This window comes from Carassius carassius, chromosome 31 (assembly GCF_963082965.1).
Source record: "Carassius carassius chromosome 31, fCarCar2.1, whole genome shotgun sequence".
NCBI lineage: Eukaryota > Metazoa > Chordata > Actinopteri > Cypriniformes > Cyprinidae > Carassius > Carassius carassius.
This window is the reverse complement of record NC_081785.1, coordinates 1,420,819-1,447,674: the sequence shown is the minus strand read 5'-3', so window position 1 is coordinate 1,447,674 and position 26,856 is coordinate 1,420,819. Positions and strand designations below refer to the sequence as shown.

General features: G+C 35.9%; 1 protein-coding gene across 2 annotated transcripts in view; it reads right to left on the bottom strand.

The window, feature by feature from the left end:
* Nucleotides 1–26,856, bottom strand: part of LOC132111280 (runt-related transcription factor 2-like) — a 32,393-nt gene that overhangs the window by 4,205 nt on the left and 1,332 nt on the right. Inside the window, exons 2-5 of one of the 2 annotated variants that reach the window (XM_059518436.1) lie at nucleotides 26,122–26,278; nucleotides 21,833–21,937; nucleotides 5,703–5,879; nucleotides 4,205–4,366 (exon numbers count right to left, since the gene is read on the bottom strand). In XM_059518436.1, the coding sequence (XP_059374419.1) occupies nucleotides 4,205–4,366; nucleotides 5,703–5,879; nucleotides 21,833–21,937; nucleotides 26,122–26,278 (601 nt within the window). The remainder of the gene's footprint in view (nucleotides 1–4,204; nucleotides 4,367–5,702; nucleotides 5,880–21,832; nucleotides 21,938–26,121; nucleotides 26,279–26,856) is intronic. The other variant, XM_059518438.1, reaches the window with a different exon arrangement.

The window sequence follows — 26,856 nt, the reverse complement described above, 5'->3', positions numbered from 1 at the left end:
TTCTTTTATTTCAAACAAACTAAAATTCCCTTTCCTGTCTAGATTCTATTTCCAGACCTTTTCCCTCTTTTTCCTTTTTATTTCCCCTTTCCTGACCATTCCCAGGTTATTTGAACCCTTTCTTCCCTTTAATTTAAACAAACTAAAGTCTTTTCCTTTCCATTTCACTTGTGCTTTCCCATGTCCTCTATTATTAATTAATTAATTAATTAACCTCAAATGAACCAAAATCTTTTGTTGTTTCCCATTTCACCTTTTCATTACTTGGAGCAAACCAGAATATTTTCCCCTCCTTTTTTCCCTTTCCCATTTCTATTTATCTTTTTTTCTTTTAATTCAAACCAGTTACTGTCCTATTCTTTCCACTTCCCCTTTCCTGACTTTTCCCCACATCAATTTCCCCTTTTCCTTCCTTTTACTAAAAAAACTAACAAAATCCCTTTCCTTCTGGTTTTTTTCCTGTTCCTTTTTTCCTTCTTTTCTGTTTCCCCATTTTCATGTCCATTTTTTCCTTCCTTCACTTTAAACTAATTCTCCGAGCTAACCTCATCTCGTCTCTCGTCTCTCCCTGTTGCTGAGGTAAAGTCCTGTTTTATGATGATAAGTCGCGTCAGCTTGTCTGCTGGTTTCGGAGCGGTCGCGTGTCGTCCTTGAGTGCTGCTTTATGAGTGAGAGTTCGGCACACTTTACCGAAAGTGTGTGGCCAATTATGAGCAGACTGTCTCTCCACATTATCAACTCTTGACATTTCAAACCAAACAAAGAAGACACTTCAGGCAGACCCTTGAAGAAGAGAGGAGACCCACATTTCCAAAACAATGACAGAAATTCACATACACAACCTTCAATCACAATTAAACATCGCTCCTCGCTGCAGACATTCACGAGAATGAACCCATCATGCTATCAGCTCTTGCCAGAGCCTTTTTGGCTGAACTTAATACAACATCAATCACTTTGTGTTACAGGGATGGTGTGGTCTAGTAGCTGAAGCTCAAGGCTAGAAACCAAGAGGATCATGATGGCTCAAGCTGTGACCTATCATCAGTGTGATCTTGCGACCTTTGACCTCAGGTTGCTTTAGGGTTACAAGACTGCATGCTAATTAAAAAGAGCACATTAAGAGTTACGGAAGCCGCTTACAAATCAGTGTTTTTCTATGTTTTGCTGTATGCATACAACTATTTTAAATGTTTGTAGTTTGTATTATTATTATTTTTTTTTAAGAAACTTTGTTCATCAACACAACACAGTTCCACAAAAAAGTGAAGCAGCTCAACTGTTTTCAACATTGATGATAATCAGAAATGTTTCTTGAGCAGCAAATCACCATATGATTTCTGAAGGATCAAGTGACACTGAAGACACTGAAATGATGATGAAATATCAGCTTTGATCACAGAAATAAATCACATTTTAATAGATGTTCACGTAGAAAACAGTTATTTTAAATTGTAATAATATGTCACATTTTACTGTATCTTGCTAAATTTATGATCAAATAAAGGAAGCCTTGATGAGCAGAAAAGACTTAATTTAAAACATGGTACTGCTAAAGTAGGCATACCTTTATGCAAGTCATAATCATTCAGTACCATGGCCGGTGTATATATCAAAAGTACCATGTTTTGTGGATATGTACCATGGTATTCTCCGAAGAATTAACATTTACTCATTTTGTCTTTATCAAAAGCCACTTTTTTTATCAAGGTATTCATTTGATCTGTACATGCATTCTGTGTAATTGCATATACTGTATCAAAGTACCAAGGAATTGTACCACTGTAGAGTCCATCAAACATGCTTTTAAACCAGCCTCCTGAAACAGACTTCACTAACGGGAAAATCAAAGTTCTTTACAGTCCTCCAGTGTCCTGTGATCCCAATCTGATAATTCAGAGCTCTCTGTGTAATATTATGCATGCCTTCATCTGCATCCTTATCAGTCACCAGCTCTCTGGCTGAAAGATGTAACACAAGCCCATGGTGGAGAACAATAGCCACACAAACAGCTGCTGAGGGTGCGAAGCATTCGGGACGTGTCTCCTCGAGACCGAGCCATTCAGCGGTGCTCCGAGGAAGAACAGGGGGCGTTAGGACCAAGAGGTACATGTGTCTCTTTGAGGAAAGAACAAAGGCTGACATCTCCAAGATGAAAGCCGGGTAATATCTAAACCAATCAAAACCAACCAGGCAGCTGGCCAGGGTTCAAAAAGCAGCCACACCAAGAAGTCATTTCAACTTTCACATTCGTTCCAGGCTCAAAGAAAACAGTTAGGGTGGGGAGCCAAGAGAAAGAAGAAAAAAAAGTTCACAAACCAACCTGGCGGAGAGTCAAACAGGTGCATTAAAGAAAATGTCCACACTGTGTGTTTGTTTCAAAATAAATCCCACAGGGCGGGCGGACCACAATCTGCGGCCTATTTCATTAATAAAGCCACAGCAAACTCTTCCGAAGGTTTGGACTCGAGTGCTTTTAGGAAGCTGATGAGAATTGCTTTTGGAAAGCCCATCCAAAACTATTTTTAAAACCCCATCTAAAACTATTTCAAACAACATTCTTTCGTAATTATTGGTCATGCAACCATTGTAAACTCATGTGAATTTAAATGCTATGTGGAATATTTGTTTGTTCTAAAAATTAATTTGTCACACTACAGGTTGACTTAAAATGATTTAGGGTGGATGATTTTTTTTTATAAAACTATACATAAAATACATAATAAATTAACGTGCATACAAAATGTACATTATATATATATGTAGTTGTTACACATGTAGTTGTTACACTGCATGATCATTTCCATTTCTTTATATATCTATATATATATTAATAAATAGAATGTAGTTGTTACACTGCGTGATCATTTAAAAAAAAGATTGTATTAATAAAATAACATAAAAGAGATAAAGAAATAGTGATCAGTTACAGAAGTTACAACACACTTTCTCTGCATTCAAATAAATTCATAAATCATAAAATCCCATGAACATGTTATGCATCAACTACCTGTGTACCCAAGGTTTGTGAGGCAGAAACTCTAATCCGTTTCAAAAGAGAGTTGAGTTCAAAGACTCTATTGGAGAGGACAGGGTTTGGGGAGGTATTCTTTCAAATGCTCTCTATTTTTAAAGGTGCTGTTGCTTGGAAGACATTTGCCCACGGGCGACGTATCAAACGCTTACAAAGCAGAAAGTTAACACTGGCAAAAATGCTTTGATTCGACTTCAGCGGAGAAAGAAGCGAAGTGTTTGGACAAATTTTCACTGCTAACACAATCATATAAGAAAGTAAATACAGGCTAAGTGTCGAGAATTTCTGAAATGAGTAGCTGTCAGAGAAAGAGATATATATAATTGCTCAGAGGTTGCCCTTTTATAACGCAGTTGTGATTCATGTGGAGTCAAAAAATAAAAAAACAACAACCTCACTTTACCTCTGTAATCTGATACCTGTCTGAGTGAAACAGGATATTCAATGCACAAAAAGAGCTTGATTTTCTTCTCATCTAAAATTGACTGGATGAAAAAAATGAGTCTCTATATGAAAGATGGTTACTAAAACAGCCTGAAAAAAAATGATCAGAAGTGACATAAACATTTACAATGTTACAAAAGATTTATATTTAAAGTAAATGGTTTTATTTAGAATTTTCTAGTATCAAATAACCCTAAACAAAAATAAAAAGGTGTTTCCAGCATTGACAATAATAAGAACCATTATTAATAACTGAGCAGTAAATCATCAAATTAGAATGATTTCTGAAGGGGGCACTGAAGACTGGAGGAATGATGCTGAAGATTCAGGAATAAATGACATTTTAGTATATATTACAATAGATTACAGTTTTAAATGTCAAAAATATTTCACAATATTACTGTTTTCTTTTTAATTAAATAAATGCAGCCTTGGTGAGAAGAAACATTTTAAAAACATCTTTACTCTTTAAAAACATTTAAAAAAAAAAATCACATTTATTCCAAACTTCTGACCAGAAGTGCATAAAATGAATGTGGATATGATCTTGGGAGACCTTGTTCAGAGTCTCTTAAGTTTATTTTGAGACTTTTTTGGCAAATCTGAGCACAGTTTGAAACATTGTCTTAGTCTCACTGCTGTCTAAAGAAACATTATTATAGAGATTATATCGAGATTATAGAAATCTTATTTGTGATTTGTCTTTTCTGTAAGGTGTTAGTTTACCTGAGAGGCGTCTTGGCACGTCGCTGATGGAGGGGAGGCCCGTGGCGCGGGTGGAGGACAGCGGGGTGGTGGAGTGGATGGAGGGAGATGTCATTTGGCTCAGGTAAGGAGTGTAGGGCTGCTCGTAGGACCAGGGCGGAGAGGACTGCGTCTGCCGCGGATCTGTGAGCATGACAAATGAGACGACTCCAGTCAACATCAGCATGACAGAATCCTCAAAGATGTGTTTGGGTGTGATTGGAGCCTCTTCTCTCAGGACCACAGCAGTGCTTTTATAGCTCAGTGATGTTTACAACAGTATCACACACCACCACCACACATCGTGTGAAAGCTGTCAAGCACATGGTTATATTTCACTCAAAAAAAAAAAAAAAAAAACATTAAAATGCTAACATGATAACCTGGACATGTTTTGGAGATTCACCCTCAGAAGAGTCCTGCCTGGTGAGAGCCTGATTTAAAGACTCTTTGGGTGACCTTTCTTTTTATGTTAATATGGAGACCAAGAGCGAGCAGACTATAGTATAAAAGATTGTGGTATGTAAATAGATTAATCACATTCAGAGCCAAGAACGGTTTCCTGTTTGCTTTCTACAGTATTCTAGTAAACACAGCGTCCGCTCTAACAGAAGAGGGACTCGAGAGAGACGCTCCAAGAGAATGGCAAGCATTATGCAAACTTTAAAGCTGAGCTCAAAAGAGACACAAAAAATATATATACATATATATATAATTGCCCACGCTCCAAATTGCCAAAAGTCAAGCAGGAACTAATGAAAATATTTGGACAGATGTAATGGAATTAAAACAGTATTTCACCCAGAAATGAAAATCTGTCATTATTTACTCACTCTCATGTCGTTCCAAACCCATGAGCTGTTTTTTTTTTTTTTGTGGAACAAAAAAGGGGAATCTTCATCAGTGTTCGCCAGAACCATTTTGAATGAGATCTGAGAGCTATGACGATATCTGAGTCTGTTCCTCACTTTCAGAGGATTTCTGAAGTCTTCTAAATGGACTTCTTTTATGGTGCTTTTATGTCCTTCGCAGACTTGGTTTGAAGATGAAGAGAAGCACAGAGATTCATCTTTTGTCCTCCATGGAAGAGAGAAACTCAGGTTTGGATGGAAAGGAGGGTGAGAAAACAACGAGTTTTCATTTTTGGGTGTACTATCCCTTTAAGGTGATGGAAGCATCCAATCCCAGACAAAGATAAAGCCTCATTCCCGTAAAAGCACAGACTGCCAGATTTGGCACGTCTATCAGTATCTCCTGTTTAAATCTGATTGATGCTGTCGAATTCACCATTTCTATTTCTTGCATCATTCTCACCCACTCCCCTTTATCTCCGACTCCGCGGGTTTATCTCCTCTTAAATAAACCTACCTGTTCTCCAAACACTGATGTTTGTACAGTACATAAACCACAGCGATTCTGCAGTAAAGCTCATGGCTGATGGCCAGAGAGGCTGAAATAGTTGCGTTGATGGCCGGTTTACCTGAGATCTGAGTTTGCCCCTGCGGGTTGAAGGAGTTCGTCGTGGCGTTGAGAGACGGCCGGGGACTCTGGGTTTGAACGGCAACTCTCATGGTGGTCTGGCGCAAACGCTCTAACTCGCTCAGGCGCTCAGAGAACAGCGGCGGTTTAGGGGGGTCTTCCAGTTTCTGTCTGTGTCCTACCGAACAACATTAGACAGAAATTGCAGTTAATACACCTACTGCTCGATTCTGACCAGCTTTAAAGGGATATAGTTCACTCAAAAATGAACATTCTGGCATCATTTGCACACCCTCGTGTTGTTGCAAACCTGTGTTTTATCTTTCCTCTGAGAAACTCAAAAAGAGACATTATGCTAAATGTTCAAGCTGCTCTTTCTATGCAATGAAAGCGAATGGGAAAGTAGCATAAAAAAACACTTTAAATGTGTCTTTTGGAGTCATATGATTGTTTTGTCGGGCAAATAATATCAAAGAATAACACAAATCTATTGTATGGTCTCAGAACGCTTGCAAATACAGCAGAAAAGTCATATGAGCATAATTTCTTACAATAACATGAGAGTGAATAAATCATGACAGAACTGTCATTTTTAGGCAAATGTCACTCTTTTTAAAGAGATAGTCACCAAATAAATAACATTTTGGCATCATTTGCCTCTTGTGTTGTTTCAAACCTGTTTTTTCTTCCGAGAAACTCAAAAGCAGATGTTACGCAGAATGTTCAAGCTGCTCTTTTCAATTCATTGAAAGTGAATGGGATGAACGATGCCAAGCTCCAAAAAAGACTTTTTTTTTTTAATTTATGCTCTATATTTCAAGTATTTTGAAGTCATGTGACAGCTTTGTGTGATGAAGAGATGCAAATGAGCCAATTAACTTTCAGAGCTCAAAAAACAACTTAAATTTGAACACAAAGCACTTGTATGGCTTCATAAGTCATATAGACTAAATGTTCATAGTACTTTAATGGTGTTTTTGTTATGTTGGTCACTGTATGAAAAATATCAGTTTGTAGATTCCCCAAAATATCCTAAAATGACATCACAGTGAATATATGATGACATCGTTTTTTTTATTGGGGGGGGGGGCTGAACTACACTTTTAAAGGGGACCGTTCAGCAATTAATGAACATTCAGGCATCATCTACACACGCTGGTTGAAACCTGACAGTTTTTGTGAGGGAAACAGACCACAGTTCATTAGAACAGTCGTTATTCACTGAAGTATAAGTGAGATTTGAGATCTACAGCTGAAGGCAAGATTTAAAATTACAGTCTGTTCCACCCAAAAAGCTATTGTATGACATGAAATATAACACACATTGTTGGATAAAATACTTTTATGAAGCTATTATAAAAAATATTGTGGTACAACCACAGAAACCAAAGCTCCATATTTGGGCAAACTGTCCCTTTAATTAAACCTCATTATTAAGCAAACAAAACAAATGAGCAGATCAGTATGTGGGTAAGATGCATCAGCGATCAGAGATCTCTCACAATAGCGACTGGCACACAAAAGGAGGGGAAGTAAATTGACTTTCTACCTGCCCGTACACGCCATTGTTTTACACCGTGGCATGAATCCAAAAGAATTTGCAGTCAAACCACACAACTGCTTTATTTCCCTATTATACCTATCATGCTTCAAACTATGTCTGTGAGTCATGACAAAAACACGACCTGCCAATGTTTATTCATTCATTTCCCATAAAAGAGGACAGACTCAGTCCTCTATCCTGCAATAAAGAGTACGAGTCACGCCATGCCTCCACATCCACCCCTTTTCCCATCACGTCAACCACCTTTCCCAGTCCATACGTAGCTCAACATCTCCACTAAAGAACCCGATTCAAATGGAACCGCACTGTTGTGTCAATACAAGAAGAATATGTGTTAAAGAGGGACTTTGTGAGTCTTTTTTCCGGGCTTGTCTGTCTCGCCCCGGTCGGTTGCTCTGAATAGCTGTAAAGTAAATATCACACAGAAGAAAAGAGAAACTCCTGCAAAATCCTGGCTGCTCTCCAGTCGGTTCGAGCCAGAGCTACCTCCAATCTCGCAAAACCTGATTGTGCTCTGGAGTTCACTTGAGCAAACACAGCTCCTCATTCACAGACCAATGTCGAGCACTTTGCGTTGAGAGCCTGAGTAATTCCCTGAAAGTATACCCTCTCACTATACGCTATTAAAGATACACAATCATTACTGCAGCTGCTGAAAAAGGGAACTGGTTTAATTTAGTTTAAGATGAATAAGGCCCCTGTGTGTGTGTGTGTGTGTGTGTGTGTGTGTGTGTGTGTGTGTGTGTGTGTGTGTGTGTGTGTGTGTGGCTCATAAATGATCTGCCACGTTACAAGTGAAGTGAAACAGAATCTGTCAATATTTTCACCAAATAAAATTTTATGAAAGATATAAATGTGGAGGTTTGTTTACAACATGGTATTTTAAAAAAACTAAACTTTTTTTTCTCTTGCAATTCGCAGTTTATATCAGATTTAGATATATATATATATATTTTTTTTTGAAATGATGAGAAAAGGTTAGAATTACAAGATTTAAGAAATAAAAACGTAAAAAGTAAAAATTCAGAGTTAAAATCATGCAATTCTGACATTTCTTAAAATAATAATAATAATAATAAAAAAACACAGGTGCATATCATGTTTATCACTGTCATGTCTTTTGAACATGTTTAATGCACTGCTGGAGAGTATGGGTCTTTTTTTAAGAGAGATAATTTTTTAAGAGTTCATACTGAGATTTCTAAGTTTTGTTTGAAACTTTGTACAGGAAACATGTATAAAAATGTTTAGTAACCCAATAATTTACATACAGTTATGGCATTTAGCAGGTTATTTTATCCAGAGAGACTTGGATATCATGTTTAACACTGTCATGTGTGTCTTATGAACACGTTCTGAGCCCTGCTGGAGAGGACAGAAGCAAATGACTTTTAGATTTGAAGTCCAAGACTAAATTTCCAGAATGGAAAAAAAAGGCATGCGAATGATTCAGCACGTACGAAAGGAAAATCCCTAATGCTCATCCTATGAGACACGGAGAAGTGCTATTACGTTTACATCAGTGCCAAAAACATCTCTCAGTGCTAGTGCTCAAATACTCAAATGGACAAGTCTGCAATAAACTAAAGAGATCCTGTTACAGCAAAACATTTGGATTATTAGTTTAAGGCTGAAGAACAAAACTTTGCTTTGGGTGGGGGGAAAAGAAAGTAGTCTTTTAAAAAGTTGCTGGCACAGTGCTGGAATGTTATGGAGGGTTGCCAGGGTGTTGTTATGTGACTTCTTACAATGTTGTAGACTTTTCTGCTCAACGAAGCTGCATTTATTTGACCAAAAATACAGTAAAATTTTGAAATATTTTATCAATTTTAAAAAACGGATTTCTTTTTGAATATACTGTAAACTGTAATTTATTCCAGTAATGCAAAGCTGAATTTTCAGCATCATTACTCCAGTCTTGAGTATCCTTCAGAAATCCTTCTAATATGCCGATTTGCTGCTTAAGAAACATTCTTACTACTATCAATGTTGAAAACAGCTGTGCTGCTTGATATTTTTATGATGCATTTTATTTTTTTAGGATTGTTTGATAAATAACAGCATTTATTTGAAATTTAAATCTTTTGCAACATTATAAATGTCTCTACTGTCACTTTTGATCAATTTAATGGATCCTTGTCAAATAAAAGTATTAATTTCTTATAAAAATATTTTAGTACTTACAGTTAAAGGTTTGTTTGTATTTCTCAAAAGGAAACTTTTCATGCAAAAATGCCTAATGATGGAAAATAATATGTGTGTGTGAACAGTGTGTGGCCGTGTTGCTGGTGAAACCTCCGCCCGTATGTTAAATTGCCATATGATGGTGCCGTGACCCGGAATAACACCCTGTGCTCGTTAAACACCAGCACGCTTTCAACATCAATTATCAGCCAGAGCCATCAGAGCGCATCAATCACACCGCAGCGACACGGGGAATAAAATGCATGGAAGAAGAAAGGGAAACATACATCCGTCTAGATTTCATTTCTTTAATTGCCGTGCCGCGGAGGGCCGACTCCTCTGAAGAGTCAAACAATGGATTATTTCACATGGCAGCTCCCACGAAATTAGCAAAGTGGGGAAGAAAGCTTTTTAAGGACAGGACGGGGTCGAACGCCGGCTCAGTCTGAGGATCAGAAGTAGACGGAGAGGGGGAGAGAAACGGAGAAAGCTGACGGCAGCCAAGCAGCGCTGGAGGTTTGCCAGTCGCCTGTGTGGTCCGTGTGTTCAGAGCTTCAGGAAGTCGACTTCGCCAAGAAGGGGCACACATGCTACTAGAGCTTTATAAATCAGACACCATGCAAGCATATGACTCCAACAAGCAAACTTTTATTTCAGGGCCAACATGTATTTGTTTGAGGGGTGATCTGGGGCCAGACCGACTCGGTGCCGTAGGTTAATTAGTGGCAAACTGACAAAAAACTGCTATTTGCCCCATGCGAGTCGTAAATATAACATGCACAGCAGGGCTATATGTGTCTCTACAGGCCAGAAAAGCCAGAATCGTGAAAAAACAAAGATGATCTATGTATCGATCTAGTCGGATTAATTGCAATGGTCCCTAAAAGTCACATATTTTAGAAGAGGACATATAGCTTCTGTTTTGTAGTAATGACACAATTGGGGTTAATGCACAATAGTCAGTGCATGTGTGTGTGTTTATACACTGCTGTTGAAAGTTTGGGGTCAGTAAGTTTTTTTTAATACAAAAAAGAGGTATTATATTACAGAATATCACTATTTAAAAATAAGTGCCATTCTTTTGAACTTTTTTACTTCATTTAAAAATTAAATGTATCACAGTTTTCAAAAAAATGTGAAGCAGCACAACTATTTCAACATTGATAATAATCAGAAATGTTTCTTTAGCAGCAAATGATGGATCATGAAGGATCATGTGACACTGAAGACTGGAGGAATGATGTTGAAAATTCAGCTTTGATCACAGAAATAAATTACATTTTAAAATATATTCAAATAGAAAACAGTTAACATTTTAAATTGTAATAATATTCCAAAATTGTGTTGTTTTTACTGTATTTTTCTTCAAATAAATGCAGCCTTGGTGAGTAGTGTTAATTTCGTCACCTATTTTTAATTTAGTCTTAGTCTTAGTCTTGTGCCAAATGTCCTTGTTAGTTTTTGTCATATTTAGTCATTCACATATCTTTTTTTGTCAGTCAAGTTTTAGTCGACTAAAAGTCTCGTCATTTTAGTCTAGTTTTAGTCAAAAGAAAACTCAAGGTATCTTAGTCGACTAAAAGTCTTTTAATTTTAGTCTAGTTTTAGTCAAAATTTTTTAGTGTTTTTTTTAAAATAACACATTATTACTGATAAACATTTCAGTAAAAAAAGTGTTTCACATATCTCAAACATCGGTTAAATGTCATAATTACCTGACAAAATACACTTGTTGAATGATTTTTGTTGGATGCAAACGCTAAATGTGTCTGGTTTTCAAATTCTGATTTAGGAGACACATTCACAAATGATTAACCTGATCACAATTTTTTACTTTATTGATACTGCTTTTAATCGTAATGCAAAGACCGGTCATCGGGACATAAACTGTCATATACAATAAAAGAGCCTGCGCAGCAACAGGAAATATAATTTAACACAAAAAGCCTGCCTAGACGGTGGACTTGACTACAGGAATTTTTTTTAATTTTGTATTTTTTGAGCGGCGTGTGGCCAAATTCTTTTTACGCACACACTATTTTATTTCTTGATAACAGACCGCTGCTAACTATAACACACAAATATCGAGCCTCTTCCTTCGACCTAGCATGTCGTCGTCGCTCGCTCATCACTCGTGTTCGCTTCGGGTGTTGTGCGTTCAGCAGTTTTGTGTTGCAGCCACAGGCTGGCAGCAACAGGAGTATGAGACCTGTAACTTGAGCAGCAGCGCGAAGCTGCAAAGTCGTTCTGAATTTTTAAAGGCGTAACAGTTGATGAAAAAGCAGAGACGATTGTAGACGAAAATGAAGAGAGATTTTATCTTAGTTTTTATTTTATGCAAAACATTTTCGTCTCCTCTTTTTTCGTCAACAATAATGCATGTTAATTTAGTCTTAGTCAGCGTTTTTGGACAGTGGTGCAGTCTTGTCATCGTCTCGTCTTAGTCATGAAAAAAAAGGTTGTTGACGAACATATTTCGTCTCGTCTCGTCTCGTCTGACGAAATTAACACTATTGGTGAGCAAAAGAGACTTATTTCAATAATAATAAAAGAATCATAAAATGTGAAATATATTTATAATACCTTCTTTTAGTTCATTCATGTCTGGAAAGACACAACGGTGAGTAAATGATGACAGAATTAAATTTTTGGGGGGTAAACTATTCCTTCAATGAATATGAATGAGACAATTAAGTAATATTTATCATCAAGAGACAATTTTGATAAATGAAAAGGATGTTATTTTTGGCAGAAACACTTGGTTTCTATTAACAACAGTGCGTTACTCTGAAGTTCTGGTTCACTTAAAAGGCAGCAGTTGAGTAAGTAGTAGACAGCAAGGCGGCTCACTGGGTTTCCTCATGTTGTTTTCTGGGTCATTTTGACCCGGAGAAATGCTAGTTAATATTTTCACACGGTACTAAAGCTTACTTGTCAGATTAAATCCTTTTATCGTCTTATTTTCTTTCAATTAGCACAACTTTTGTATCATGTAGTTTATGCACCTTAGTTTTTTTAGCTAATATTGGCAAAATGATCCACAAATAAGGCTTTTTTTACTCATAAACTGAGGTCCATAAGCTGAGATCAATGACCAATCAGTCCAAAAGTTTGCAAGCAACTTTTTAAAGGCCAGCCATTGATATAAACCATTAGTATTAACACAAAATAAGCATGTAGTGTTTCCAAAACAGCTAAATATAAACCACCTGACCTGGCCAGTATACTGTACTGGTGTATTGCGGCGTTGTTGATTGAAGCCATCAGGTTTCTCTGCCAAAAGTTGCATACTTTTCTTACATTCATGTCTCATATGGGGAAAGTACGAGCAGATCTTTCTCATGCAAGCCATCCTACATTAGCTTTATTTTTAGTGGCCTGCGTTGACTTTTGTCTGAAGGCCTACTGTACGCGCTCTGTGTGCATCTACCTGTCTGGACACGCAGAGCCATTTTCAAAGAGAGAGAAACATCACAGTTTCTCGGCTAATGCTCATTTCAGCTTTGAGCAATTAGAGCGGCTCCACACAAACCACAGCGTAAACAATCAGACTTCAATAGAAGATTTTATGTGCAAAATGTTGATTGTCAGAAGCTGTTATGCAAACAATACACTGAAGCATGTGGTGGCACAACACTGAAGCCGCAGGAGAAAGATTCATTCATTCCTTTAGCCTCAGAAAGCATTCAAGCTTCTTTTGAGGTGGAGGACAACAGGGCTAACAGGAAAATAGAAATATATTTATTTATTTAATGAAACAAAATTCTGATTAAAAATGTATTTATTTTTAGTAAGTAAAATGTGATTTATTAAAATATATATATAATATATGGGGAAAATGTAATATTTGTTTTATTATTAACAGCAGAGTTAGCTTGCTTTAATTAAACCTCAAAATTTAATGCAAATTATTGCACAAGCAGGTGATTGCAATATTAATGTAGTGTTTTTTGATATTTTGTATTTTTAGTATTTAGTATTTAGCAATTTATTTAAAAACTATTTCTAGTTGGAAATATATTTATTTTTAGTAAGAAAAATGTGATTTATTAAAAAAAATATATGTTTAAATATTATTTGTGTAAAAAGAAAAATAAAAAGTAAAATAAGTGTGCTTTAACTGAACCTAAAAAAAATTGCATTTAAATTTAGAATTTTATATTTTAAACATAGTTTTTTTTTTAATGTTTTTGTTTTTTTGTATTCTATTTATTTATTTGTAAAAATCAGGTGGGAAAATATACCTTAGTAAAGTACCTTATTTATATTTTTTCATATATATCTAAAAACAAACATTTGCTGGTGCAAATATATTTATTTTTTATTTAGCAATGATTGAGTAACACAGTAATTTGTCTAAAACTTTTCTGGCACAATAAAGTGATTATGATATTGATGCAGTGTTTGTTGTTATTTTGTGTTTTGTGAGTAAAAATACAATCAGTGCCTTTAACCCCAGGATCCTTTAGCCTCAACTGTCTCAAACCTAATGAGAAGTAAACAAGAAAGAAAGTAAGAGATAAAAGCAAAAAGAAGTGTGCAAATTAGATAATGGTGGAAAAACTTCTATCAGCAGAACATTTACACCATTTACCGTATTGCTCTCTCTATGAAACGTGTTTGGCTGAGGTCTGCATGAGACAATAGCTCTTTTCCAGCCGTCTTCATGGCAGTCAAAACACAGCGTCACGGATAATCTTGGCAAATACCTTTTTAAAAACAAGCCATGTTTTCCATCTCCCCAATGTGATGTGGCATTAATTAACAGAGCCAACAAGGGCAAAGCAAGAGACTCCAGTGTGCACTTCACATACGTTTACCTTCATAAGTCTAGATGTGCACAAAACTTGTGCTTAAAATGATTGATTATTTTTCAGCCATGCTATATCACAGCACTGGAGCAGAAGATCTACAGTACAGTCCAGTTAAGAACAGTTCTGTATATTTGAAGAAATCTATTTGAAAATTTATCAATTTATTATTTATGGTCCATCAGGTGAAAAAAAAAAATGATTTAAACTTATTTAACTTCAGCTAGTTGCCAAGCAGTTTAGCTATAGTTAATTAAAACTGAAACTAAAATGAAAAGCATAAACATTTGAAATTGAACAAAATTAGAAAAATATACTTTTAATTAGTTTTGCTCAAAATATTAATAAAAATATAATGTGATACTAAAATAAGACTGTTGCCAAAAAACATTTCTCATTTTTATTTGGAGTAACTTGATGTACTAAAATAACTTTTAACCGAAACTTAAATAAAAATCAATAAAGAAAAAAAAAGAACCAACAAAATCAACAAAAAAGAAACATAAGACTAATACAATTACAAAAACACATTTAAATTCAAATTAAAATAAAATAAAAAAAATTAGACAACATAAACAAATTAAAAATATTTATAAAAATATATTAGTATCTCAATGAATAATAAAATAACACAAATTCTAAAAAAATGTTATATTTAGGCTATTAAGTGCAATATTAAAACTGATGCTACCCTCTTTAAATCTATGATTCATAAGTGAAGCCAACTTTCAACAAACAGTCCAAAAGCATTATGTGTGCTGCTGTATCAGTCTGTTTTAAAGTGCCAGCTTATCTAATAAATGATTTTGTTTTACATGACATTATAAGAATCAGTTGGCGTGCCTGTATATTGATTTTGTTCTTTTCCCTCTTCCAGACTCAACAGGCTGTCTTTCACTTCTCAAGCCCACCTACAAACCAGCGCTAAAGGATCAGATATCGATGTAAGAATGGCACTGTTATGATGGTGTGCGAGGAACACTGGCAGTCATGGTGGTAAGAGTAACACAGGCCCTTCTCTGAAATGCCTGAGCCGCTCCTCCCAGTCTATTAGTCCAAATTACTCTTAATAACCACAGTTACACGAGAGATGATTACAGCAGTGTGTGCTTCACACTCACAGCCCTGTACGACCAGACCGACCACCAACACCATCCAACCAACCCTCAGTCTGATCGCTCGCTAAAGTACAGCGCAACAAGCATCGGTTTGAGCAACGCGCTGAAGTTCAATAGCTAAAGCAATAATAGTGATGCTTGTCTTGTTGTGTGTCTTGGCTCCCATTGGCTGAAGATAATTGGATCAGTCTCCAGTTGAATCTCCAAAGTGATATTTTCTTTACAAATGAGTAGGCGTTGCTGGCGAATTTCACTCTAGACAAAATATATCTGCACTTTCTCAACAGCTTAAACAGTGTGGACCACCTAACAATGAAAACATACGCGCTATGCAGGTTAATCAAGCAGTCTTACTATAGTAACACTCGGCTATGTAGATGTGAGATGCTGTTTTTCTCCTGAAGTTAGGATTGAGATCTCAATCAGGGTTACTATAATCAACTAAAACCATAGAAACATCGTTACTTGGACTAAAGTAAATGTTATAAATTATAACAACTTATTTTATTTCAGCTAGTTGCTGAGAAAGTATTTATCAGACCACAAAACAGACAAAAATAAATAAATAAATTAAATGATAATGACAAATAGACGCAGCAAAATTGTTCAAATGTTTAAATAAATTAAAAATGGAAAAATATAAAAATACATTTTAATTATTAATACTTTATTATTCTATACTAATCAAAACATTATCTGAAATACAATATTATGGCTTAAAAATGGCTTAAACTGACATTAAATAGACATTAAAGACTACTAAAAACTAAACATAGAATACAACTAATTCAAAGTATTAATAATTATTACGACTCTCAAGACACTGAAATACAATTAATAAAAAATGTGTTTAAAAATGAGTAAATAATTACGAAACAATTCACAAAAATCTAATGGAAATGATAAAAATCTAAACTAATTTAAACTAATATATTGATTATTATATATAGACACACTAATAAAGATAACAAAAACACAGTAGAATTACTAAAACTTTAAATGAAATTAAATTAAAATGGAAAATAAATTAAAAAATCAAACAATTAATAAAATATATCTCTCAATGATACTATAGTAACACTGATCTGAATAGTTTCTCCTCTCTGATGGAACATCCAGCTTTAGCTGCTAGCTGTGTTTTGGAACATAGTATCTGTTGACTAGCTGGTCTACGCTGATCTGGTTGTTTGTTGATGGTCTAAGATGGTTTACCAGACCATGTTCTAAAACAACTCCCAACTGCTGGATTTTCCAGCAGAGCAAATCCAGTCTCCTAAACCTGTATGAAAATGACCCCAGAAATCTTCTCCTGCTGCTCTGTGCTCTTACTACACTGTATGTCAACAATGATCTCACTTGTGTCGGAATTCCAGGAGAAACGTGACAATTTGATACACAAACTTAACGGAGAACATGATTAAATCTCCCACATGAGCAATGAAAGAGCAACCTCTGAGCAAATGAAAGAAGTGAATGACTCTGAAGCTTGATTAAAGGTCTGAATGTCTGTCTGGCTCTCTCTGAATGCAAGTTTTTGTGTGTGTCTCTCTCTGTTTTTCTCTCTTAATCGCAGGAGGAATGTGTAAACAGGCAGAGGCAGAGGCAGAGGCAGCTACATGACACACTCACAGGACATTGCACAACTCGAAATGCCTCTAAATGTGTCATTTCCTGCCTGGCCACCTGGCTTCCGCTTAGAAACAGCAGCATGCATGTGAGAAATATACATTAGGATAGATAGTGTGGGATTGAAGGAGAGCAGATTGACCTGAAACATCATTTGCTTAAAAATAAAAGCTATTAAATTACATAAAAGACCTCAGCAAACCTCAGATGAAGCTACTGTGTTCTTATTCTCTGTTAAGTGAAGGTTCTTTATTGGCGTTAATGGTTCCATGAAGAATCTTTAGCATCCATAGAATCATTCCATTGCACAAAAAGTTGTTTAGATTATTAAAAATAGCATCTTTTATGAAATGTTTACCAAAATTCTTTTGGAACCCCCCTTTTGGAAACTATTTTAAAATGTATCTTGTTCATTTGAAATTTTCCTGGTCTCATTTTTGATTCATTGTTGCATGTTATTCCAGTTTGTAATCTTGCTCTGTCTCTGAAATGATTTTCCTTTTCAGATGATGTCACTCTCATCATCATTCCTATTTGGCGCCTAAACTCTGGAATAACCTTCCTAACATTGTTCGGGAGGCAGACACACTCTTGCAGTTTAAATCTAGATTAAAGACCCATCTCTTTAACCTGGCTTACACATAACATACTAATATGCTTTTAATATCCAAACCATTAAAGGATTTTTAGGCTGCATTAATTAGGTAAACCGGAACCGGAAACACTTCCCATAACACCCTATGTACTTGCTACATCATTAGAAGAATGGCATCTACGCTAATATTTGTCTGTTTCTCTCTCGTTCCGAGGTCACCGTGGCCACCAGATCCAGTCTGTGTCCAGATCAGAGGGTCACTGCATTTTATTTTAGTTAAAGTTTTAATAATTTCATGTTGTAATTTTATTAGTTTCTTTTTGAAAATGTCTGTAAAGTTTCTATTAACTTTTCATTTATTGTTGTAGTTATTTCAACTCCTAAAATTCATAAAAAAAATTGAAATCTTGCCTTGGCAACTAGCAGAATTAAGTTATTATTTTATTTCAGTCAATGTTTATTTCACATAATAAAAATGATTTAATTTTAGTTAATGATAATAACCCCAATTATTATATACTTCTTAAATGATACTTATTATCAAAATAAAAAAGTTCTTACTCCAACTATATAATTCTATATTTCCAAACCTCTGAAGGAAATAAACAAGGCGATATGCTAAAACGTTTGTGTTTACTCCAACGGAAACAATGTTTGATAGTCATGACTGTTATTTTCCTTTATAAAGGAAATAATTGATTAAAAACGGAAGATGAATGAGCCATGTGAGATGAAAGGCCCTCACATCAGAGATGCCCGATGATGTTATTTATCTGTAATGAATGAAGATCACAAGTGCATCCAAAACGCAGCTGCCAGATGTGTTAATTGAGTCGGGAAGGAAAAGAAGGAAGAAATCAAGAAGCGATATTGTTGGTTTTGCCGCCAGAAGCTTATCTCTGAATACGAGGCCAGTGGCAACAGCTGTGTGCCAGGCAGGTTGGCATAAGCTTCATACAGACACACCAGAGGCGGATCTACAGCAGCGCTCATCAGACTCAGTGTCTCTGCGTTTGACGGCGTGAGAGGTAATTAATCACACAGGATGCTGATGCTGCATGTAACAGTCAAAAAATTTAAATTCATAAATTCTATTCATGTTCTCCATTTGGAAATAGATTTTTAGTGATAACCCCTTGACTCTTATGTTGGGTTCAATGCAGCCATAAAATGCTAGTGAGCAGTAGAGTCTAACAACTTCCCCAAAAAGTTGATAATTTTGGTTCTTTCTCTGGGATATTTTTCCAACCTCGTTAAACTCATGGTGTTCCCGGTCAAAAATTACCAGCCTACAAAAAATTGCTTATAAATTTCACATAGTGCTACAGTGTATTATTACCAAAACCTGGATTTAATATTATCATCAGCTTGTTGTCTTTACGTTAGCACAGGTTTTGTATTATGTAGTTTATGCATCTCAGGTTTTGAGTGAACATTGTCAAAATTATCCACAAATATTTCTTCTTTCATTAAAAAAACAGAAGTACATACAGTACGCTCAGATCAGTGAGTGAGTTTCAAAACTACAAAACCTGTGCTAACTCAAGTTGACAAAAAGAATGAGTCAAAGATTTGTTAAAAGATTTAAGATGTGTTAAAGACAAACATGCTGTAATGCCAGAGGTTGTTGATCATTGGTGTTTGCTATTTTTGCTGCCATTATTTCAACTTATTTTTTAAAGAATCACGTTGGACGGTGGATTTTGTGGGGGAAAGACTACATTACCCTGGATTCTGTGAAGATATTTTCACCAATCACAGAATAACAGCAAGCTCTGCTATTAAATTCCTCCAATCAGAGAGTTGCAGTGAGCTCAGCTATTAAATTACATAAAGTTATCACATTTATATAAATCATTTATTATGGAATGATTATGTCATTCCAAATGCTTCATGGGATTGTAGTTCTTTCCCTCATTAAAGCTGTTCAGTTCATATTTCAGTCTTGTGCTCTCTTTTTATCAGATTTATTTTCAGTCCAATCAAAGTTCATAATGTGATTCTCCTTGTACAGTAGCTGGTTGGTTTGGTTCATGGCTAATGAACTCTTAAACAAAGACTTTTTAAAATAATCCACAAAAGAAAAATGAATGAAACAGTGAAACTTGAAAAAGTGGGCAGGCACTATTAACACATTGCTATGTGGTTGCTTAACGGCCCTATTCAGTTTATGATATTCCGCTCCCTCTTTGAAAGTTAATGTGATTTTTTTTCTGTGTAATCATTTAGAAACGTACACTAACAGCATATTTAAAGCCTGCTGTCATATCACGAAAGCTTTGAGTAATTTCACCACCGAGAGCAAAACGGTTTGCATAAAACTTAAGCGTAAGAAACATCTGTCAGTCACCGTTAATGGCTGACAGAATGCGATGTACTTTTATTAGATTATCCCGCCACAAAAGGTCTTCTTGTTAAGAACTTTGGCCGTAATGTCAGACTGCAACAGACTTGAATATAAACACTTAGTAAAGACAAGTCAAGCACGGCGTGTTCCTGGTTCTATTCTCTGCCACATGAAAGTAATTCATGACAGCTTGTGTGTATTTACTGGTCCTGGGGCTCAGTGTGAAAACTGAAATTTGGCAGCGTCTTCAAACAGGTTTTTTTTCAGGTAGTGAGAGCAACTGAGAAGTTGAAGCAAACGGTGCACACAACTCACAAGTCCAGACATCAGCTCAGATGAAGCGGCTTTTTCATAATTGAAGTATAACTGGAGCTTTTTACCAGATCAGGTTCCTCTTAGAGAGAAAACACTGGGCTGTTTCTCTTTTCTGTGACAAGTCTCTGTTCTATGTATCGGTAAATCTTTAAAGTGTTTATTTTATGTCAGAGAATATCTCAATGGTTTTTATAAATCTAGGTGATCACATAATGACCCAATATTGATGTACAAAATGGATCACTTCCAATAACATACAATGTACTGGCTACATCATTAGAAGAATGGCATCTACGCTAATATTAGTCTGTTTCATTCTTATTCCGAGGTCACCGTAGCCACCAGATCCAGTCCAGATGGTGGATCAGCACCTAGAGATGACCCCTACAGAATATGTATAACTAGAATATGTCAACAAGATGTGCCCCAGAGACAGATCCCTTGCTAGACCTCATCATCTCGACGACCATCAGACAAGATCACTGGAACCAGACAAGTCCTCTGCACAATCTGACTGGTGTTGCAGCGTGGAATTAAAACACACCATGCTAGCTTCATCTGGTCAGAGGAGAACTGGCCCCTGACTGAGCCTGGTTTCTCCCAAGGTTTTTTCTCTGTCTTGTATTGGTTCCTTGCCACTGTCACCTTTGGCTTGCTTAGTTGGGCACACCATGTCTGGCAACATAGTTGACTTGACTGCACAGACACTACTGGAAGAGAACTGAACTGAGAAAACGGACTGTTTCTATTGTCCTCCTGCATTTTCAACCATTAGTGCCATTAGTTTTTATAAAAAAAATGTTATCCCATGATTAAAGTAGGCTTTGATACAAAATATTTTTTATTTAACACAAACAAAATGTGGTTTCTAATTTTTATTTAGAAATTGTAAGTGAATTTCACAAATAATTACAAAGAAACAACAAGTAATGCATTGCACTGAAAAAATTTAGAAGTAGAAACAACTGAAGTAGTATTTTCTTGTAAAACATACTTTATAATTTATTGTGAAATTTACAAGCAATTCCTGAGTGCACATTTTCTTCAACATTTTTTAAAAGTGTAACTATGTTACATTTTTAATTATATTTTTTTTAAATTCAGTTATGTAAAAATTTATAGTCACAAAATTTTAAATAGATATTACTTTCTGCTAACATTATTCATGTTTCTTCATCAGCAGCACGGAGCAGTGTGCTAATATTCCACTGAGAACAAATCCACATTGCAGGTCAGAGGTCGAGGGGTTTGTACGGTGCTCGCTCTTAAGAGCACGTTGATGGACAGACACAAGAGGCCAATACAGTAAACATTTTCACAAGTCGAGCGGCCTTGACAGCACGTGTTTGTATTTGCCTCTCACTAAACACGCCTGCTGCTCCTCAAAGGCCGTCTTTGTGCATTGAGGCTTGCCGAATTCATTTTTAAAACAGTACAGTAACACAATCTATGCATCAATTCATGCATCAGGCTGCACGGACGGGGCGCTGTGCCACGATGCTGCACAACATCATTCATCTCGTTTTGCGTGCGCTAGTCACATGATGTGTGATATTTGGGGTGTTACTCACTTCGCGGCTCCCGCGGTCCGTCCACTGTGACCTTTATGGCTCGGTGGTAAGTAGCCACTTGCGGTGGGTTCGTGAATACTGTGATTGTCAGCGTGAAGCTCTTTCCTGCAAAACACAAAAAGGTTCAAACTCGATTAATCCGCTGGACAATGTGTCGCATTCATGGCCACCCGTCATTTGCATTTCTCTGCTGGTGACGGTGGGATTTTAACTGCAAGGAACTTGGGCGATTGAAAAGGCCTGGGCGCAATGGAATAATGGAATTAGTTTGGAAAGTGACCCTTGCTGAGTATTGAATTCGTAACTATCAGTTGTTGGACATGACAAATCAGAAATGCATAAAACAGACCATGTTAGAATTCATATAGCCTAGCGTCCATCCAAGTGGAATAAACTGTACAACAGTGACTTTATAATATTAGTTATAAATAATATTAATATGTAAATATTAAAGCATATGTGAATCATGTAAATATTTGTAATGTTTTGTAAATATATTTAAATGTATTTCATTATTCTGTACTTACTGCTTATTGCACTTCTGGTTAGATGCTAACTGCATTTCCTTGCCTTGTACCTTACATGTGCAATGACAATAAAGTTGAATCTAATCTAATATAAAAAAGATGTTTATTTTGAATTAAATATTTTACTCATATGTATCATATTGATATTAAAGAGATTTGATACTGCTAAAAAAGTAATGCATACATCATTACTACATTATTACATTACATTATTACTTTTTAAATGAAAGAAAATGACTAAAAATGTTTACTTTTGGACCACTACTGTTGCTTTATAATATTACTTATATACAACAATAATGTATAATTGTAAAAGCTTATACATTAAAATCTCATATGAATAATTTTTTAAATTTTAAAGCAACAATACTTTTCATGCACTGGCATTTGGATTTCCTTTTTTAAAACAGCCAAGAATAACCATCGACAGCTGTGCTGTTATAAGTCGTTGTTCTTTTATGTGTGAACATTTGAGGGTTGGGTGTGAAGGTGAGGTCCTGCAGTCACAGATTTTGATCTTATGTGACCTTTTGCTGGCTAACATTTTTCAGATGAAATGTTCATGAAGGTGTTCACGCTTAAGTGTTTAGAAAACTTCCAATTAATTTCAACACAAGATATTGTTACACTAAAGAGGTGACGCTTTCTGTCAGTAGCACACAGGAAATACTAAAATACTTCTAATGAGGCAAACTGAGCAGTAATGTGCAATGCATGCTGTGAAGTCATGCATGACACATTCTCAGAGCCGCGATCTGCAATAAGACAGGAAGAAGTGGGTGGAAAGGACATACACAAGACGGCAGGCAGCTACACTTGGCTTAGGCTTCTTACTAGATTAGACATCAAACTGGGATTAATTGACTAACTTTTGCATCATTAGCTATTGTGTTTCTCATGTGCATTTGTGTTTTCTAGAACTGCATCGTTTTTGATTTACCAGCATTCTTTGATTACATTATGCAAAAATCTTGCTAAAGCAAGATTGAACATATAATTGATTAAACAACATTTTATAGTATAAACACTCCCACATTTATGATTTCATGATATTCTTGTACATGCTATGCCGTAAGTCTTGCTAAAGTAATTAGTTTTTTCTTTTCTCCCACAGGAATCCATCCATAAGCCCCCAAAAGCACATTCACAGACCCACCCGAGCCCATCCCAGCGAGCTGATACCAAACACACATGGCTGCGTGGTCCTGCCCAGCTTCTAACCAACCCTGGCATCTGCCAGCCATCCAACGGTTGGTGTCCAGCAACTAAAAATATCCTAAATGCTGGCTCATTCAGAAGGGATTTGCTTTTCAAAATGATTTCCTAAACCGAAAAAGATAGACTACATCTGAAATGCATAAAGTCCTGATCAACAAAAAACATCCCGCCCTGTCCTAACCGAACCAGCATATCCAAATCCATTCATAAATAAGGGTGCAGTACTTCTGAAAACACAACAGTGTTTCTTCCTAAATCAAGAAAACGCAGTTGCTTTCAGTAACTTGAGGCGGGTTATTTTTTCTGCTGTTATTTGTTTGATTGAGGTCGATTTTATTCTAATCTTCCACATCGCGCCTCGTATCATTTTCCATATCTAATTTCTTTCTGCTGTGCTATCTCCTCCCTGACTTCCTCTTCCAGAAACTTAAGCCTGTGAAGGTGTGGGTCTCCATGCGGGCCAAGGCCCTGTTGACTGTGACAGCTGTGAGGAGATAACACGGATGTGCACACATGCACACTGATAGTGTGTTGAGGGTGTGTGAGGACATGAATTGGTGCAGGAATGCACTGAGATCAGCCGACTGGTCAAGAAACCACCGCATGCACGGCCAATGTCCACTCGGACTGATCACAGATACATTATCAAATGAAACCACAGACCTAAAGAGTTGTAATCGACAGATTTATAGGGTGGATTATTGGCAAATTCATGTCAACAAGGACGACTTAACAGTTTTTTCCCTCATATTTATTCCAAAATCTATCAGCAGCCTTGTCAGTGGATAGTAAAAAATCTCTTTTTTATCAAATATTTTTCATGCATTTAGTGTACGAACTGTACATGTTGTGTAAAGCAGTGGTTAACTGATTTATTTTTTCTTTTTATTGTCCAAAGTTCATAACAATATATCAACATCTATCAAACAGGATGTCTGATGACCAATGTAATATAAATAAATAAACATATATAAAATGTAAAAAAAATATCTAAAATGTATGTAACATATTATTTATATAGACATTGCATATCTCTCTCTCTCTCTCTCTCTTTCTATATATATATATATATATATATATAACATTTAGATATTAATTTCTACCATTTATATGTCATAATTAAATGTATTTATTTATTTTTATCTCATGTATTTTATATATAAAAATGTTGCATGTGTCTCATTAATAATTGTAATTAATTAAAGCTAACACTTTATTACACTACACAATATTTACTTATCTATCTATCTATCTACACAGAAGTATAAATAAAAATAATAATAATATTACAAAATTGAATTTCCCAATGCAGTTCAATCAATGTATTTAACAATGATAGAAAAAAAACTATGTATAAACTTAACTATGTTAACACTGTTTTAAACTTTATTTACTCAAAATTCATTATTATTATATATTTATAAATCTTTTCAGATTTTGGAATTAACACTGGCAGAATGGCCACTTCTGTTAATACTCATAAATCTGAAAATAATAACTAAATATCAGACAACATTGATGTTTATCACATTATACATACTGTATCATCCATCGAGAAGCCCATAGGTGGAGCGCACTTCCCTAAACACCTGGAGCTGTTTTCAAGTGTTTTAGTCTGTTGTTTGTGAGTGCCATGCGAAGGATTCCCTGCTGCACACGTCCGTGCCTCACATTAAGAGCCCGTGTGGATTAGTAGGGCAAGTCTAGACCACATGCCCGAGTATACACAGCCTCCAGCAGCAGACAGACCTCTCCTCTGATCTCACTGTCTGTCCCGGGACGCTTCAAAGGCCTGCGCGCTCAATGCCTTCTTCCGACAGGATCACAAGAGTGGGATTTTGTCTTTGACAATAATTGCAAGCATATCAAAAGCAGCATTCATCCACACATAAGCAGTCTGTGAGCACTTTGAGCCCGCATTACCGTATTAAAGACTTTTTTTTCCCATGTGTGTAGGGTGTATGTAACACAAAAGTACTAGATAGGAAATGCCAGTAGATGAATTGGAAATACTTTGTAGGATTTATTTCGCAACGGTTACAGCCTACTACTCTTTTTTTTTTTCTTTTCTTTTTTTTTTTGGTGCAATATGCTTTGGGAATACTTAAGTGACAGTCTTTTTTTTTTTTTTTGGAGAGCACTCTTATTCTCAACATGGAAGCACTCAAATTGTTGGATGCTGGTGGAAAATAATAATGCGTTTCTGTGGTTCGCTTCAAATTCTGCAGCTCTTTTCAGTATTTCTGTAAGTGAGGAATTTTGCACAGTGTCCTATTGTGTTCATGTAAAACATTCAGTGCATAATTTGCATAATTTTTTTTAAAGGCTACACAGAAGCAATCTATATGCTTCATCAATCCATTTTATCAGACTGTTAATGATATCAATCCATTTGGATTGTGCACTGCATGCCGAAATGTTATTTCCAACATGTCATTTATTTTAAACAAAATGTCTTGCGTGATTTGACACTTTTTTATGATTAGGCCAAAGCAAACAAAGCGGCCAGTGAAGAATAAATCAAATTAAACTGGAAGTACCAACCTCTTCCACTCCTGCCAACAAATCTCAGGTCGTTGAAACGTGCCACCTGATTCTTCATGACAGCCGAGGCGTTTCGCAGCTCTGCCGAGTAGTTCTCATCATTTCCTGCCATAACTGTCACCACTGTCCCATCAGAAACATCTCCCAGAGCAACAACCTGAACAGAAACGGACACGCTGTGACTGTCCCGCTGTAATTTACCCTGCATTTCACTACAGTCTCACTGTTTATTCATATTCGGATGAAAACAGGCCTGTGATCCTGATTAGAAGTGACATTATGAAGCAAGACTGCTGGCCTCAGAGGGTTATAACATGATAAATATATTAAAACCTGCAAATATATCACTACACAGATTTAAATTTAAATGTGACCTTTTAAATTGTGTATATAAGAAACTCCACTTAAATTGGTCAGAAACATCTGGTGAAGTCAGTATAACAAAAAAAAAAAAACACCAATACTTTAACTTTATTATTGATTCAGCCACTTTTTGTTTTCTTTTTCAAAACTTGGATTTTGCTATAACATGCAAATTATACAAGCAACTAAATCTTTTTTTTTTTGAGAAAAACAACAAGTTGCAAAAATGAGGTTTAATTCAGGCAAATGTCTTGATGTTCAGTGTGAGCCGGATTTACAAGCTCAAATAAATGAACAAAAGCATGTTAACAGAATAAGCCCGAGTGAAACGATTCATGCTACAGATATTACCTGCAGTCAGTTCGTATGAAA